This window comes from Berghia stephanieae, chromosome 2 (genome assembly GCF_034508935.2).
Source record: "Berghia stephanieae isolate SIO BIC M18660-M18661 chromosome 2, UCSD_Bste_1.3, whole genome shotgun sequence".
In the NCBI taxonomy this organism is placed as follows: Eukaryota; Metazoa; Mollusca; class Gastropoda; order Nudibranchia; family Aeolidiidae; genus Berghia; species Berghia stephanieae.
In genome coordinates, this window is record NC_088361.1 from 35,205,386 (window position 1) to 35,219,576 (window position 14,191).

At 37.4% G+C, this 14,191-nt stretch overlaps 1 protein-coding gene across 1 annotated transcript in view; it reads left to right on the forward strand.

Annotated features, from left to right (window-relative positions):
* The first annotated feature begins 6,804 nt into the window (after nucleotides 1-6,804).
* LOC144964783 (uncharacterized) overlaps nucleotides 6,805-14,191 on the forward strand; it is a 30,921-nt gene continuing 23,534 nt past the window's right edge. Inside the window, exons 1-3 of the mRNA XM_078899397.1 lie at nucleotides 6,805-7,218; nucleotides 8,463-9,736; nucleotides 11,324-12,678. Coding sequence (XP_078755523.1) covers nucleotides 9,037-9,736; nucleotides 11,324-12,678 — 2,055 coding nt within the window. The 5' untranslated portion in view covers nucleotides 6,805-7,218; nucleotides 8,463-9,036. The remainder of the gene's footprint in view (nucleotides 7,219-8,462; nucleotides 9,737-11,323; nucleotides 12,679-14,191) is intronic.

The window sequence follows — 14,191 nt, forward strand, 5'->3', positions numbered from 1 at the left end:
CATTATTATTATTATTATTATTATTATTATTATTATTATTATTATTATTAGTATTATTATTATTATTTTTATTATTATTATTATTATATTATTATTATCATTATTATTATTATTATTATTATTATTATTATTATTATTATTATTATTATATTATTATTATTATTATTAATAATAATAATAATAATAATAATAATAATAATAATAATAATAATAATAATATATAATAATAATAATAATAATAATATTGTTATTATTATTATCATCATCATCATCATCATCATCATCATCATCATCATCATCATCATCATCATTATTATTATTATTATTTTTATTATTATTATTATTATTATTATTATTATTATTATTATTATTATTATTATTATTATTATTATATTATTATTATTATTATTATTATTATTATTATTATTATTATTATTATTATTATTATTATATTAGTATTATTATTATTTATCTATTTATTTATTTATTTATTTATTTATCTATTTATTTCAGCTTATCCCGCATTTTGCAGAGTTGCCATAATGAATGCCACATCTCCATGCATCTCGGTTCAGAGCATCATCTTTCTCCAGGCCAAGTTCTTTCATATCGTCCTTTACCTTATCCAACCATCTAGTCCCTTTTTTCCTCTTTCCCGCTAATTGTAAGTCCAATTACTTTCCTTCCCACGTACTCCCTCTCTCTCTTCTCTTTACATATCCGAACCATTTCAATATATCGTCTCTCATCTTTATTGATACATTCTTCACTTCAGTCAAACTTCGAATTCGTTCATTTCTCACTTTATCTTTTCTTGTCCAATCAAGTGACCATCTCAAGATCCTCGTTTCTGCCACCTCAACTTCTTTATCTTGTTTCTTTGTTGTTCTATGCATTAAACCAACAACCCCCCCCCCCCCCCAAAAAAAAAAAAAAAAAACAAGTCGCGAGAGACTCGAGTCACTTATTACGCTTGAAAACACTTTTTTTTTTCTTGGCGTGGTGCATGGCGTCAATTGTAGAGCGTCCTTCTCGTGGCCAGGCCGAGGTGCCGTAACAGTCTGGACGTGGGTTCACACCACACGAATCCCACTCCAGTTATTCAATCCTCCCGGCGCTCTTGTATATGAGGAAAATGTGTTTAAATTAAATGATGTGGGATCTTTGATGTCTATTTTGCCATGTGGTAGTTTGTTCCATTCGCTTGCTGTTTGAGGGAAGTGTGTGTGGGTGTGTGTATGTGTGTGTGTGTGTGTGGGGGGGGGGGGGGGGGGGGTTGTATTTCTATATATTTGTTCTTGGAAATAGCTGATGGAATTTGTCCTTGTGATGAAGCCTGGCTGAGTGTCTGTTATTTTTTAACTTGTTATTAAATGTTGATCTAGTCTGGAATTTTTATTGCTAAATGTTTGTTTTTGAATGTCTTGTAAAATAGATGTATTCGCACGCTCTCTTTAGTTTTGATCATCTTAGTCTGTCAATAGCTGTCGTAACACGCCCTGGATCCGTCTTGAGACATTTTTTGCAAATCTTACCGCTGTTCTCTACGTATATCATTCCTTCAGAATGACTCATGCCATGAAAGCGAGCTGGAAGTCGACTTGAACGAATTCGTCCCTGGTGTGGCGGGGAAGTAGACTCCTTGAAACTGGGAGATAAGTTGCCAGGTTTCCAACCAGCAAGAGGAGATACTAGGTAGCGGGAAATCGACTGAGATCGAGAATCTGCTTCACGCAGCGCCGCTTTATCACATAGATAGTACGCTTGGTGGACAAGAACCTGAAACCGTAAAGCGTTGTGTTGTAACGAGGCTACCGTGCGGGTTTGCAAATGTACACTAGTGCGGCAACGATTTCGCTGCCTGGATAAATCATCATTAACAGTGTAGTGTGAAACCATTAGAAGCTGCTGCTGCTGCCATGAAAACAGTTCACAATTTTCAAAGCTTTCTACAATCCAATTAATCAGTATGTTTAGTCCGACCCGTAGATTTGATAACAATTTTGATTAACAAGGCTATCAGTTTACATTTCTACCTTTTTTAGGCCAGACAAACCATGTGACTGATGAGTGGGGTCGGGAGAAAATTAATATCGTCCCATATATAAATTTAATTTAGGCCTTTACACAAATCTACATCCTGTCTCTACATTACGAAACAATCTGTGGACTGGAACCCCCCGCCCAGGGAAAAAGGAAGATTGGTAGGCCAAAGAAAACACGGAGAGGTCTTGTGTGGAAGGGTCCCTGGATGAAGTTGGTAGGAATGTCTTGGGGAGAGATGAAGAAGACAAAGACCAGAATACGGTGGAGATGTTCTGTTGAAGCCCTATGTTCCTCAAGGAATGTAAAGGATTAAATGATAACACCCTGTTCACTGTTCATTTTCTTTTGGTCGTCGTGACTTTGTGTTGTGATACAAAATCAGGCAGTGTCAGGCTATGAGTTTCGATTGGGTCAGAGTTTTTGTTCTGAAACGAAAGGATCTCGGAGTACAATAGCCAATAATATTTAAAAAAAAAAAAAAAAAAAAAAAAAAAAAAAACAATTCGGAAGAAATCATAAAGTCCTTTGAAACGTTGTTTACAGACGAGTTTAAGCGCTGAAGGTTACACAATAACCACCTTTAGACGATTCAGCTGACCTTCCAGTTTGTGAGAATTTATTACTATGCTTTGACACAGTAGCGCAAAAAAAAAAAATTACACTGTTGCACTATGCGACGCGATCATCGAGCCCTACACGCTGGACGCCATGTATATTAAGATCATCTGTGAAAAAAAAAAAAAAAGAAAAAAAAGAAAAGTATTTTACAATTTTCTGAATCTGGAGGGTCCACTATTATTTCGGCTAGTCGATATGTTTTCAAGATAGCTGTTAGCTACGGGTTATTCATAACAAAGTGTGTTGATTCGAAGCCGTCGTTGACTTATTGAAGCTATGCGTTTAGAAAAATACTCACAACATCCGAGAGACAGAATAAACATACCAACACACAAAACTGTGTGTAACCTTTAACATTTATATATAATCTGATCGGTATAGATAGTATGCGCTTGGCTAAGGAGTTCACAACATTGCCATCCGGAAGTATAACGGACCAACACACAAACCCTTGTGTAACCATGAACGTTTATAGTCTGGTTAATACAGTTCAGTGAGCATTACTCATAAACGCGGATGGCAAAAAACAATAACAAAGACATAAGTGACGTCATCTTCGAACTATCTATAAGTTAATAAGAACTAATCACTAACATGTTGTCTAAAAATAATAACAAAGAGCTGAGTGACGTCGACTTCGTTCCTTCTATTGCTTGTATTTTGACGTCATAGTTAGGTTATTGCACCCACCGCCTAATGAGTTGTCGTTAGTATTGCTCAAGGAAACAAATGATCCCACTGGTTGAACTATTGAATACAACTCACTACTTTTGTTTATTTTTGAGGTCTGTGTCGTTTACCAAGTCACGGTTAATTACGGCTGTTTCGGCTTGAGAACTGCTTATCTAGTATAGATAGTATGCGCTTGGCTAAGAAGCTCATAACATTGCCATCCGGAAATATAACGGACCAACAGACAAAACTCTGTGTGTAACCTGGAACGTTTATAGTCTGGTTAATACAGTTTAGTGAGAATTACTCTTAAAATGGATGGAAAAAAAAAACCAATAAGAAAGACCTGAGTGACGTCAACATCGTTCTATCTATATTGACGTCACTCAGCTCTTTGTTATTGTTTTCAGCCAGCCATTTTTATGAGTGGTTCTCACTGATTTCTATCAATTATAGATAGTTCGAAGATGACGTTACTCAGGTCTTTGTTATTGTTTTTTGCCATCCGCGTTTATGAGTACTTCTCACTAAACTGTATTAACCAAGGAATTTACCCAATGGAAACCGTACGGTGCTCTTATTGGCTAACCAACCAGCGGCCTCGATGAGAAAAATATCCGCCATTTTGATGTTGGCTGGGAATCGCGTTACTATAGTAAACAAGCGCTGATCGGCCGTTCATGAAAACAAGTTGCTGCTCGCTCGTTTAACTCAAAATTATTCAAAACGATCTCTCTAAAATGATATAAATGTGACTTCTTAAGGTTTTCTTCACGGTCAAAACCACACAACATTCTATTAATGATTACGTCCGAGGCAAAAAGGAATATTGACAGGTCGACCGAGAGTTGAACTCGTGAGACGACAAACATCAATGCGAAGTGGAGCGAGAGTCAAGCTATTGTTCGTCTTGTCCTATTCTATATAGAGAAAAGGATAAATAGTATAGCCTCGTGTGTGAGTGGTTGCGTGTCATAGTCTTGTTTTTAAATTGTTTCTGTTGTTTATGTGTGTAGTGATGACTCTCTCACACTCAATTTCAATGCCGAAAGAGGAATTCCCGCACACAAGAAAGGGGAATTGGGATGGTATTTGGCATACATATTGTATAGTATCTAGTTCTAAATAGATAACTGATTAGAATTATATTATGATATATAAACACAATGCCAAATACAATTCCGAAGTTTCCTTATTTCAAATGAAGTAAAGCTCCAAAACCTAATGGTAGTGATTGTAGTACTGAGTGTTAGTGAGGTGATGTGGTGTTGGTGGTGGTTGTAGTTGTAGTAGTAATAGTGATGATGATGTGGTGGTGGTGATGATTGTAGTTGTAGTAGTAGTGGTAGTGATGATGATGTGGTGGTGGTTGTAGTAGTAGTGGTAATGGTAATGATATGGTGGTGGTGGTGGTTGTAGTAGTAGTGGTCGTGATGATGATGTGGTGGTGGTGTTTGTAGTAGTAGTGGTAATGATGCGGCTATGTGGTCTAATAGTATGACACTCGCTTCCGGATCGGAAGGTCCTGGGTTCGAGCCTCGCGCTCGGCGCATAGTTGAGTCCTTGGAAAAGGCTCTTTACTCACATTCTCTCACCGCACTCAGGTGTAAAATGAGTACCTGGCCGTTAACAGAGTTGTCTTTTTTCCGAAAAATTGTAATATCGCCTAACAGGCGTCATGTCCCGTCCTACATGTTAAATGTTGACCAGGGACCCCTTGTAAAGCGCTTTGAGCACATTTAGTAGATATTGCACTATATAAAGCTCAATTTAAAAAAAAAAAATCTCAATGATGATGATATGGTGGTGGTGGTTGCAGTAGTAGTAGTGGTAGTGATAATAATGTGGTGGTGGTTGTAGTTGTAGTAGTAGTGATAGTGATGATGATGTGGTTGTGGTGGTTGTAGTAGTAGTTGTAATGGTGATGATATGGTGGTAGTGGTGGTTGCAGTAGTAGTGGTAGTGATGACGATGTGGTTGTGGTGGTTGTAGTAGTAGTGGTAATGGTAATGATATGGTGGTAGTGGTGGTTGTAGTAGTAGTGGTAATGGTAATGATATGGTGGTGGTTGTAGTAGTAGTGGTCGTGATGACGATGTGGTTGTGGTGGTTGTAGTATTAGTGGTAGTGATGCTATTGTGGTGGTGGTTGTAGTAGTTGAGGTAGTGATGTGGTGGTGGTTGTAGTAGTAGTGGTGGTGGTGGTTGTGGTAATAGTGGTAATGATGATGATATGGTGGTGGTGGTTGCAGTAGTAGTGGTAGTGGTAGTGATGACGATGTGGTTGTGGTGATTGTAGTAGTGGTAGTGATGATGATGTGCTGGTGGTGGTGTAGTAGTAGTGGTAGTGATAATGATGTGGGGCTGGTGGTTGTTGTAGTAGTGTTAGTGATGATATTGTGGTGGTGGTTGTAGTAGTAGATGATGTGGTGGTTGGAAAACACATTACAGGTTATTATAATACATGATTACACACATTCTCTAACTTCATTTTTTGACAGCTTCGTTGTGCCATAAATATTCGCAACAGTTCTGAAACATTTTATTGTGGATTTTGATATTGTTTGTTGTTTTTCTTGTGTCGTTATGTTGACATAGATACCGAATGAATGGTAATTACTACATTCTCAGCCAACAACAAAATGGAGCTGAATGCTTTCATTGGTGGACACTTTTTAGGCTTCGTACGTATTCTCTTTCGTTTAATTCTATGGTATTAACCAGACTATAAACGTGCATGATTACACACAGTTGTGTGTTGGTCCGTTATACTGCCGGATGGCAATGTTGTGAACTTCTTAGCCAAGCGCATACTATCTATACTATAGATAGAATGCGCTTGGCCAAGGAGTTCACAACATTGCCATCCGGAAGTATAACGGACCAACACACAAACTCTGTGTAACTATGAATGTTTATAGTCAGCTTAAAACAGTTTAGTGAGAACAACTCACAAACGCGGATGGCAAGAACAATAACAAAGGCCTGAGTGACGTCATCTTCGAACTATCTATAGATAGTATGCGCTTGGTTAAGAACCTCAAAACATTGCCATCCGGAAGTATAACGGACCAACGCACAAAACTATGTGTAACCTTGAAAGTTTATAGTCTGATTAATAACAGTTTAGTGAGATTTACTCACAAACACGGATGGCATAAAACAATAACAAAGGCCTGAGTGGCGTCATCTTTGTTCTATCTATAGATAGTATGCAGATGACGTCACTCAGGCCTTTGTTATTGTTTTTGCCATCCGCGTTTGTGAGTTGTTCTCACTAAACTGTATTAACCAGACTATAAAAGTTCATGGTTACACAGAGTTTGTGTGTTGGTCCGTTATACTTCCGGATGGCAATGTTGTGAACTCCTTGGCCAAGCGCATTCTATCTATAAACGTTCAAGGTTACACATATGTTTTGTGCGTTGGTACGTTATATCCAGCTGGCGGATGTTATGAGTTTTTGGGGTAAACGCATAGCATAAATTTTACTGAACTGCTATCAATTCAAAATTGTGTGTTGAATGACATTTAATTTTAAGGTATGGAAAAAGTGAATATCTCTGAATAGTATTCATCTCGGATGGATGAATCAACTATGAACACACCTATTTTTTTATGTGCGATATGAGAGATAATTCACAAAGACCAGTTTTAAAGGAAACAAAAAGAAGTTTTATTTCAAACGTTTTCATGGATTATGTTTATTGTTTTCTGCGCATGTTTTAAAATTTGATCATCCTCTTATCCTTGCTGGGACGAGCAAAACCAATGAATGAGTCTTTCATTTTAAATCTTAAGTCACCGTTTCTTATTTCCTCTACATGTTAATCAGTTTATTGATGACGAGGACCAGCTAGAACAAACTTCGTTCGTCGTTGAATGTAAGTTATAGGATATTTGTTGCATTTTAAGATGTTGACATCATCATCATCATCATCATCATCATCATCATCATCATCATCATAATCACCATCATCATCATCATCATCATCATCATCATCATCATCATCACCATCATCATCCTCATCATCATAATCATCACCATCATCATCGTCATCATCACCGCCATCATCACCATCATTATGTGTGGTCACCAGGTGATCATACATTTTCTTGTCTAATTGTTTGTGCTAACTTCTCAGAATGCTGAATTAACAACCAAATTAGATATAATCGAAATTTCTTTGCGAAAGACAAAAATAGTAAACAAAATGGTGTCTGTTTTATGATACAGAAACCGTCATAGACCCATAGATCACAGAGCCCAGTCTGTTTTTTAAAGTTACTGATGGTGCTTGTCTGTCCTCTATCGTACATCATTATACGTACTTATGGATTGTTTCCATCACAGGTCCTTATAGGTCCTCTTCGCCAGACTCTATTTCTTCATTGTCTTTGTGATTTAAGTTTCTTCCGGTTTTACCATCTAAAGCGCATTTATAATTGTACAAAACATTTTGGTCAGACCAAAATTTGTCTAATCTGCTCTTGAAGCTATTTAGGCTTTTTGCATTCACAACAGAATCTGGTAAACTGTTCCATATTTTCGTTGTTCTTACAGTAAAACTGGAATTGGACTCTGCCAATCCAGGAAAGTTGAAATTGTGCAACATCATTCACGACACTCACACAAAGAACGGTCTCTCCTTTGTTGAAATCTTACATAATTAATGTAAGCAGCTTTAATCCTTCCATCTCGGGCATCACTTTGAAGGAGTTATTCACCTGTTAACAAAGCAAAGGGTTTGATCTCCACTGGACCGTACTCGGTTATGATTTTGCATCCTACCTTTTGTCTTTTTTTTTTTTTAGGAAGAGGACCGTGTCCCTTTGAAGTGGCAAGAGAAGAATATAGTGTGGTCTTTCCGTGACAACTTTAAGCTACGAGTCTATGTACTAAATACAGATTTTATTACATGTAAACTTATTAACGATGATAACTTATAAGTTGGTCTAGATATCAAGGAATTACGTGCACGTATTGCTTATTTGTTTATTATAAGTTAGACTCGCCCCGGGCGGCATAAATATGCGTTTTTATTTTTTAGAATTGTGTTGTTGTTGTTGTTGTTTTTTTGGTTAAGATTTGTGTTTTTAATTAAAATATTTATTTCCACGATCACAGAGATAAGCTGACGGATACTGATTAGGAACAACATATCCTTCAAAAGGAGTAGAAAAGTAACAAATTCCGTGTTGCAGATACTGCCAACCTGCTCGCAATTGTCTGATTAATAAAGAAGACCAATCACAGAACGTCCGAACGATTCCCGACGTTCGAGTCGCATCAAGGTCAGAACTATTCATAACCCACAAATCAAGATTCACTAAAATCAAAACACCCTTCAGACCCCAAAAGCCAACATTATCCACCAAGGTCAGAATACTCTTCATACCCCACACAAGTCCCAACGAGGCCAAAACACCCTTCAAATCTCACTCGGCAACATTATCATCTTAGGTTAGAGCATTCTACAGGTTGCCTCAAATCAACTGGTCTCAACAAGCACATAATACCCATGATATCCCAGATATCAATGAATCGCCCATAGACTAGAAAGCTCGAAAGATCTCACAAATCTATAAATATCACCAACTATTCTCCAACCTTACAATTCAACCCTCACCAAGTTCAAAACGCCTCTCAACCCACCCTGTCTCAAAGTTCCCAAATTAGCAAATTTCACAAAGCATTGAATATGCTTCACACCTCGGAAAACAACCAATCCCACGAAGATCAGAACACCCTTCCAGTCACACAAACCAGTTTGTCCCGCAATGCTCAAACCACGATGAAGACCACAGAAACATCCAAACCCTGCCAAGCTCAAAACGCTCATCAGACCTCACAAGCTATCCACATCCACCAAGCACATAACCCCTCTCAGAACAGAAGACCTTTACACCAAACAGAAAATGACCTTCAGATCTCACAAATTGACAAGTCTCACCAAACTCAGAGCGCCCTTCAATTTCCAGAAACTAAACAATCACGCCAGGACTTGGACGCTGCTCATATCGCACGAACTAACCAATCCCACGGACCACAGATTAATCGTCAAACTACCCAGCCATATCAAGCTTTAAACTCCATTCACATACCACCAACTAACCAGCCCTTCCAGACTCAAAACGATTTTCAAATGCGACCAACAAATCAGTTCAATTCGGTTCTGAATGGTCAATTATTGATCCCCCTACCAAATCTTTTCCAAGCCCAAAACATCGATCCTATCATACAAAACCATCAGTTTCAATCAACACAAGATATAAGAGACGCCGAACATTTCCAACCATCTCACCAAATACAGAACGCCAATGTAATCCCTATAATAAACCAACTTAGTTTACCTGAACAAAGACAGCCTGTTATTTCTGGTGATCAGAGCCTTCTTGCCTGTGAGTTGATGTTTTAACAACTTTTTAATAAGAAGGAAGAAAATGCAATAGATATGTTTCCTCCTCCTCCTCCTCTTCCTCCTTTCCTTTTCTTTCTCCTCTCCTTTCCCTTCTTTCTTTTCTTCTCCCGGTACCACTAATTTTTCATTACATTATTGAGACTGATAAAATATATAATATGTATCAATATAATTAATATACAGTATATACTATTGTATATCAAATTATTAGTTTTTAGATACATGAGATCATTTCTGTTAAATGGACGTTCAGACATCGGTTACTAGTTTCGGAACGCCACGTACACACACACACACACACACACACACACACACACACACGCACGCATATATATATATATATATATATATATATATATATATATATATATATATATATATATATGTGTGTGTGTGTGTGTGTGTGTGTGTATGCATAATTATGCGCGTTCAAAGATTTTATGTCTTTTGACGATGTTGAGTCTTAATGGATCTGATTTTGTAACAAAGTCAACATTTTTTTTTGGGCGTTCCCTAAATACTGGATTGGTTTCATCGGTATCAAACTTTGGAACCAGCTTTATAGCCTAGAATAAGGCGCTTAGCACACATCTTACCAAGTTTGAAAAATTGCCATTTAGACAATGATGGAAAGTTTTAGTGAATGGTACTCTTGTAAAATTGATGGTCTAGCGATATGACACTCGTTTTCGGACCCGTTAGGTCCCTGGTACAAGTCACAAACTTGTGTCATTGGAAAAGACTCTTTACTCGCGTTCTCACCACAATTAGGTGTAAAATGAATATCTGGTCAGTAATAGCGTTGTCCCTGTCGGAAACTTTGTAGTAGCGCATTACAGGCATGACGTCTTGTCCAGCATGGTCAGGGTTGCTGTTGACTTTGGTGTCCTTGTACAGCGCTTGCACAGTGGGCACATTAAGAGGATATTGCGTTATATAAAAAGTAAAAGAATAGAAGAAGCAAAGTGAAGCAAAATGAAATATCTAGTGAAACCGTGTAAATGATTTTTTTTAATTACGTGATATCTTTAATCTACTTTAAACTAGTGGAAAACTTGCAATATTTGCGAAGAAATAAAGGCTAGTACGAACAGGCATTCATCTATTTTACTTATCACTTTCTGTATTGTGGAAATTAACATACCTAGATTGAGACGACTCTTTTGAGCTATCAAAATTAAGTATCGAGACGTGATTGATATGTCTTGAGCGTTGATCTGTCCAGCGAAGAACGCAAAATGATGGCAAATCCGAAGACCAACTTAGAATTTTGGACTCATGATTGCGCCTTATTTATATTCTAAAGAACCATTGGAATCAACGGGCAATAGTCAATCAAATTAATTTAAGAAAGATTCTCAAGTTATTCGTATATCAATCTGTGAAGAATCATTTTATAATTTTTAGATTTGCCAGTAATTCTATGCTCAATGGTAAAAATTTAACATTGACTGTACGGCACAATGTTGATCCCATCCCTTTTTAAAAAAGAATAGATATAAGAAATGTGGTATGTGCCAAACTTTTACCAGTTTTAACAAGATACTCAATTTTGATATTTCCCAAGGTCAAACAGCTCCTTCTGATGTGCAACACATGAGTGAATTGAATGGTCCTATTGATGAAATATCCAATAAGTTCCTGTTAGATTCAACAAGTCTAAATCCCTTTCAATCTTACGGAAATGTGTTTGACTCCCCTCATATGTTATTAAACACTCTGTTAAACAATAACATAGCCTCTTCCCGTGAAATTCTTCTCAACAATAAGCAAAGGAACCATAACTTCCAAATGTTTTCACCACATTTGCATACTAATCAGTCACTACCTGAGCAAATACTACATCATCAAAATAGCCGCATAATTTCATCTGCCTATGGTATCAATACCGAGGCTCTTTCAAATCTCTTCCCGAAATCTACTCCTCATGATCTGACTAATCAAAAACAAAATGTTTCTCCCATTGGTGCCAGCTACCCTCGCATTCAAATCGACAATAATCACCATCTACAATACCAGCCTCATCGAATAAATGTATTGCAACACCTGCACCAGCAACAACACCAACATCTTAATCAGTACCATCATCATCGTCATCATCAACAACAGCAGCAGCAGCAGAACCTGATGCTGCACCAACCGCATAACTTTGCTTCTAATCGTGTTCCAAACCTTTCTACAGAAACACAAATGAATACTTCACAGACTTTAACAAGGCCAAAACCTAGTTTACCACCACCTCAACTTCCATTTGTTGTAAATCCCCAACTTCAACATTTACTTGGAACAGAAAATACTCAAAATGATGTCCAAAATTCGAGAGCAAGAACAGCAACTAATGTCATTTCTTCTTGTAGCTGGAATCCCTTACCCCCATTTTCAAAACGTAAAATCGATGAAATTGAGAGTCAAAGGCACGATAGTTCTAGTATCGGCAATGCTTGTGTTAAGAAGACTCGTCCAGATAATCATGGAATTAATGAAGAGGCAAAAACATCAGTAAGCAGCCGAAATAGTTTTATTCTCTCAAGGCGCACACAGCAAAATCAACCAAATGTGAAATCAGCTGTGGAAGCAGATCGAGATATCGTCAAGAAATTTGGAATGTGGCTCCAGCAATCGAAAGGGTCACCGCAGCCTTTTCCATTAGAGGTACATCAACATTTTCAAACAGTAATAGAACAACCACAACAGACGAAGCAACAATCACAACAGAAGGAACAATTGCTGCTTACGACACAAGAACACCAACCACAATCGCCATCACAACAAAAATTACCACGACAGGAACGAAAACCACTGCTCCCAATACAACAGCAACATCTACAATTACAACCTCAGCTGAGAGAGAGCCAACAGCAGAAACAACCCGAGGAGTTTAAGAGTGCAGAATGCAGTAGCACGAGTGTCATACTCAAGAAGGTAAAGTTGGAAAAAAAAGTTATGCATGCATTGTCTCAGTCTATAGCGTTCTTTCTTTCTGCCTTTCTTTGTTTGTTTTGCCTTGGTGAAGGAGGTCTCTTTCTAGTAACTTTTAGCGACACAGCTGATTTATGCGCCGCTAATATCACAGGATGCATTAGGATTCCTCTTAACTTATTGACGGTAAACGTGCTTTTCGACTGCACGTTGATTTGGTAGATGTAGCCACTTAGAGCAACAAAGTAAATTAGGCAGACTAGTTGGTTCCCAAATGCAGGCGTAATATATTTTTTTAAAATATATATTTACAGGAATGAATGCGATTCAAAGAGTAAGAATAAACTTTCACTTGAATTGGAACAGAATTAACTGATAATAAATATTGGCACAAACTGTCGTACTCTAACAAATCAGGGTGCATTTTAAAAGTCTTGGACAGAAATAAAAAGAAAAGGTTTTCAAATATCGATCATAATCCCTTGGATGGGGTCTCCTGACCTCTCACGGGGGATGGAGAGGTCACCTTTGCTGTGTCTTCTATGCCTGTTTTCCCTTTCCATATTGCCAAATGTCTTTGTTCTGGATTGAGATTTGCTCGGTTTTTTTTTACTGGATTCTAGTTGATAGATGGTATTTTTCCCCTTGTAATCATATCTCTCTCCCTCCTCCCCCCCCCCCTCTCTCTCTCTCTCTCTCTCTCTCTCTCTCTCTCTCTCTCTCTCATATATACACACACAATATACACACACAATCACACACTACATACATGTTATATACACAAAACATTGATGGAATTGTCGTGGAATCCTCTGTTCCCTATTTGATCCAGTGCCCTTTGGTGGTTTTAATTTCAGATCCATACCTTTCCCGCAATCACCTTTCTTTTGACTGGAGCTAAATGACCTACAAGTGTTGCCATCACCATAAAACTGCTAAAACAAAACAAAACAATTGTTTTTGAATGTTAATTAGTTAGGTAAACCATATATTTACATAAGACTCAAGTACATTGGTCAAAATTAAAACTTTATTTTTTCCATCCATTAATCCATTCATCTATCCAATAAATCATCCATCCATCCGATCTATCCATACTTCAGTGTCGGTCATCCTATCAATCGTCTAATACGTCTGTCATATCCTATTGTCCTTCTCTTTCTGTTTCCCTGTTTCTTATCTACTTATCTATCTATCCATCTATCTATATATCTATCAATCTATCTATCTATCTATCTATCTATCTATCTATCTATCTATCTATCTATCTATCTATCTATCTATCTATCTATCTATCTATCTCTCTATGGATGATGGGAATTGTCTTGGATCACGTAGAGTGCTCGACAATTTCTTTGGAGCGCGAATTTCTTACTATTCTCATTTCATTTGGTTTATTCCTCCTACAACGCTGTTTCCTTCATCCGCTGGTATATAGATGGATTCTTCAGGGAGGTATGCTGTTACGACAGAGAGAAATGTTGACCAGATATCGATAGCTATCTATTTATCTCTC